Source organism: Mandrillus leucophaeus, unplaced genomic scaffold, assembly GCF_000951045.1.
Source record: "Mandrillus leucophaeus isolate KB7577 unplaced genomic scaffold, Mleu.le_1.0 Scaffold106, whole genome shotgun sequence".
Lineage (NCBI taxonomy): Eukaryota > Metazoa > Chordata > Mammalia > Primates > Cercopithecidae > Mandrillus > Mandrillus leucophaeus.
Window position 1 is genome coordinate 1,644,804 of NW_012098765.1, and position 3,644 is coordinate 1,648,447.

General features: G+C 50.3%; 2 protein-coding genes across 2 annotated transcripts in view; one reads left to right on the forward strand and one right to left on the reverse strand.

The window, feature by feature from the left end:
• The window catches only part of TMEM91 (transmembrane protein 91), a 55,229-nt gene that overhangs the window by 33,114 nt on the left and 18,471 nt on the right, over nucleotides 1–3,644 (reverse strand). The gene's annotated exons all lie outside the window — the stretch shown is intronic.
• B9D2 (B9 protein domain 2) overlaps nucleotides 710–3,644 on the forward strand; it is a 21,159-nt gene continuing 18,224 nt past the window's right edge. Inside the window, exons 1-2 of the mRNA XM_011983360.1 lie at nucleotides 710–1,681; nucleotides 2,094–2,185. Of these exons, the coding sequence (XP_011838750.1) occupies nucleotides 2,098–2,185 (88 nt within the window). The 5' untranslated portion in view covers nucleotides 710–1,681; nucleotides 2,094–2,097. The remainder of the gene's footprint in view (nucleotides 1,682–2,093; nucleotides 2,186–3,644) is intronic.

Consider the following 3,644-nt stretch of genomic DNA (forward strand, 5'->3'; position numbering starts at 1 on the left):
AAAAACAAAATTAGCTGAGTGTGGTGGTGTCCGCCTGTAGTCCCAGCTACTTGGGAGGCTGAGGCAGGAAAATTGCTTGAACCGGGAGGCAGAGGTTGCAGTAAGCTGAGATCGCGCCACTCCACTCCAGCCTGGGCGACAAGGCGAGGTTCCATCTCAAAAAAAAAAAAAACAAAAACTAACAAAAATCCAAAATTATAAGGAGGGGGCAACATTTCAGTAGGATAACATTTATATTAAACAATTCAATGGAATATTTCACTAGTTGATATATGCATTATTTTGTTTTTTATTTTTGTAGAGATGGGATCTCACTATACTCGACCTTCTGGCCTCAACAGCTCTTCCGGCCTCAACAGCTCTTCCCGCCTCAGCCTTCCAAAGGGCTGGGATTACAGTCATGAGCCTAGCCAAGGGTGGCTTTTAAATACTCGTGTCTATTGGCCTGGCTGGGTGGCTCAGGTCTGTAATCCCGGCAGTATGGGAGAGCAAACTGGGAGGCTAGCTGGAGTCCAGGAGGTCAAGACAAGGCTGGGCAACACAGCAACACAGCAGGACTCCATCTCTTAAAAAAAAAAAAAAAAAAAAAGAATTAGCCAGCCCTGGTGGCGCATGTGTGTGATGCCAGCTACATGGGAGGCTGAGGTAGGAGGATCCCTTGAACCCAGGAGTTCAGAGGCTGCAGTGAGCTGTGATCAAGCCACCGTACTCCAGCCTAGGTTACACAGTGCGACCCTTTTATGGAGTCTTGATGGGACCTGATGACTGGCTTGATGTGGGAAATGATGGCATCTATGATGGCATCCAGGGACATCTCCATTTCTTGATTGAGAAATCAATCAATAGAAAAGAGGATTTTCTGCAAATAAGGGGATCCCAGTTCCTCATTTCTCTTCGCTACCCCAACGGTTCCTTGCTCAGACTCAAGCAGTTTAACAGTGAACTTGGTAGTAGCTTGGTAGAAGTTGGGTAAGTCCAACTTCCTTCCTTGTCCTTGAAAAACCTAGGGGAACTCTAAAACGGAAGCAGAACCCACTCCCCAATTTCTCCACTCTCTGTGAATGAGGAGTGATTTTTTTTTTGCTTTGTTTTCCTGTTACGAGGTAGGGGATGTACCCGAGGTCCTGGAAGGAATTCCTCCTTGGTCGTAGTTCAGTCTCTGATTTGTGATCCCGGACCATAGAGAGCTCTTCGGTGGGGTCCTCACGCAGCACGGAGCAGTTACGGATTTGCTTTTTTTGGTAAAGAGGACATCTGGGAGAAACTGCACTCAAACTTCCTCAGCCACACTCAACATGGCAGCTTCCTAGCCACGGCCAAAATGGCGGAACCCTTTGCCGTAGCTGGAGAGACGCTATTTTCCCAAAATGGAGCGAGTGGAGGAAAATGTCCATCACAGTTTCACCCCGCCTCCGGGGACGGCTAGCACCAATCAGTGGCGCGGAGGGCGAGTACAAAGCCAGGGGAGGAGCCTGCTGTTGCTCCAGCAACAACCACGGAACCCAAGGCGAGCGCGGACGCGGAATAGCGCGGCTTCCATTTCTCGCAGCCGGGAAGGTCCTGGGAAAGGCGCGAGCCAGGCCTGGTAGGCGCCCGCGGAGAAAAAACCGAGTCAACTCAACCCCATGAACTACAACCCCCGTTGCCGCTTTCGCCCCTCCTAACCGTTAAGTCCGCTAAGGTAGGAATAACGCATGCGCTGCGCTTAGAGGCGTGGCTAAGTCGGCCCGGAACTCAACGCATGCGCCTTATAGAGCTTGCTGGGTGAGGGAAGCGGGGTGGCTGACATGACGCGGAAGGCGGGTCTTTTCGCTCGTGGGCGGGGCTTTCCGCCGACCTGAACCCAAAGAAGGTATTTTAGACCTCGCAGAGTTAAATGCTGGTTCCCCAGACAAGGGTCCCCCCATTTTTTCCAGGCTTTCATGGGTTGGCAATTAGGATCTGTGGTCAAGACCTCAGCCTCAGGGGTGTGACGAAGCTAGCTTGGAATCCTAGTACTACCCTTTATTTGCTGGGCCTCAGTTTCCCCTCCTGTCAAATGGAGATAATATACTTACCTCACAGGGTTGTGATTATATTTTTTCCCATCCCAGGGCCATGGCTGAGGTGCACGTGATCGGGCAGATCATGGGGGCCAGCGGTTTCTCGGAAAGTAGCCTGTTCTGCAAGTGGGGCATTCACACAGGTATTCCCCCAGGCCTGGTTCATTTCCACACCAAGACCCCTAGCCTAGAGGCTGCATGCTCCTTCCTTGACCTGTTAACGCAGCGCCTTAACCTCATCTTCCATCAGCTCTCTGTACTCCAGGCTTAGCCCACACCCTGTCCACGTGAGTCTCAAGCTCCCATCTGTTTTTTCGTTTGTGCAGGGGCTACGGACAGGGTCTCTCTCTGCCGCCCAGGCTGGAGTAAGGTGGTGTGATCATAGCTCACTGCAGCCTCGAACTCTTGGGCTCTAGTGATCCTCCCACCTCAGCCTCCTGAGAAGCTGGGCCTACAGGCACGCACCACCAAGTGTGGCTAATTTTTAAACTTTTTGTAGAGACAGGGTCTCGCTATGTTGCCCAGGCTGGTCTCAAACTCCTGGGCTCAAGCAGTCCATCCGCTTCAGCCTCTCAAAGTGCTTGGATTAAAAACATGAGCCACCACATCCCAGGAAAGTAATTTTGTTCATGCTTCCCCAACTGAGGCCCTGTAGAGTCATGGTATAGTGTAATGATTAGGGCCATGGGCTGCCAGATCTGGATTTAAATACTAACTCTCCCTTCTATTAATTGGAGACCTTTGGACTTGACCTGTCTGAGCCTCAGTTTCCTTGTCTGAAAGTGAAGCTAATAGCAGCCAAGAAGCAGCACAGGTTTGAGGTTAAGAGCACAGACTGCCTGGGTTCAAAACTAGTTATTGCTTGTTAATGCACCCTTGGGCTGATTATGTGACCTTGGGCACTTCTCTTCACCTCGACTTCTCTGTTTGTACAATGAGAGTAAAAGAAATATTTACCTGTTGAAGTTGTCATGAGTACTAAACAAATATCAACAGCACTTAGAATAGGAATAGGGCTGGAATATGAAGTGCCCATTCAGTGTTTGCCTGGCTCATACAAGACTTTGATGGGGTCTTGTTTGTAAAGCCTGGGGTATGTTGTTGCCTGGCACAGATAAATGTCCATGAAACAGATGTGACCATTTGGCATTATCATGTCTTCAGGCCTGAGTCTTAGTCCCTTTTTTTTTTTGAGATGGAGTCTCTCTCTGTTGCCCAGACTGGAGTGCAGTGGCGCAATCTTGGCTCACTTCAAGCTCTACCTCCCAGGTTCACGCCATTCTCCTGCCTCAGGCTCCCATGTAGCTGGGACTATAGGCACCCGCCACCATGCCTGGCTAGTTTTTTTTGTATTTTTAGTAGACAGGATTTCACTGTGTTAGCCAGGATAGTCTCGATCTTCTGATCTCGTGATCCACCTGTCTCGGCCTCCCAAAGTGCTGGGAGTACAGGCGTGAGCCACCGCACCTGGCCGTTTTTTTTTTTTTGAGACAGAGTCTCACTCTGTCGCCAGGCTGGAGTGCAGTGGCACGATCTCGGCTTACTGCAATCTCTGCCTCCTGAGTTCAAGTGATTCTCCTGCCTCAGCCTCCCGAGTAGCTG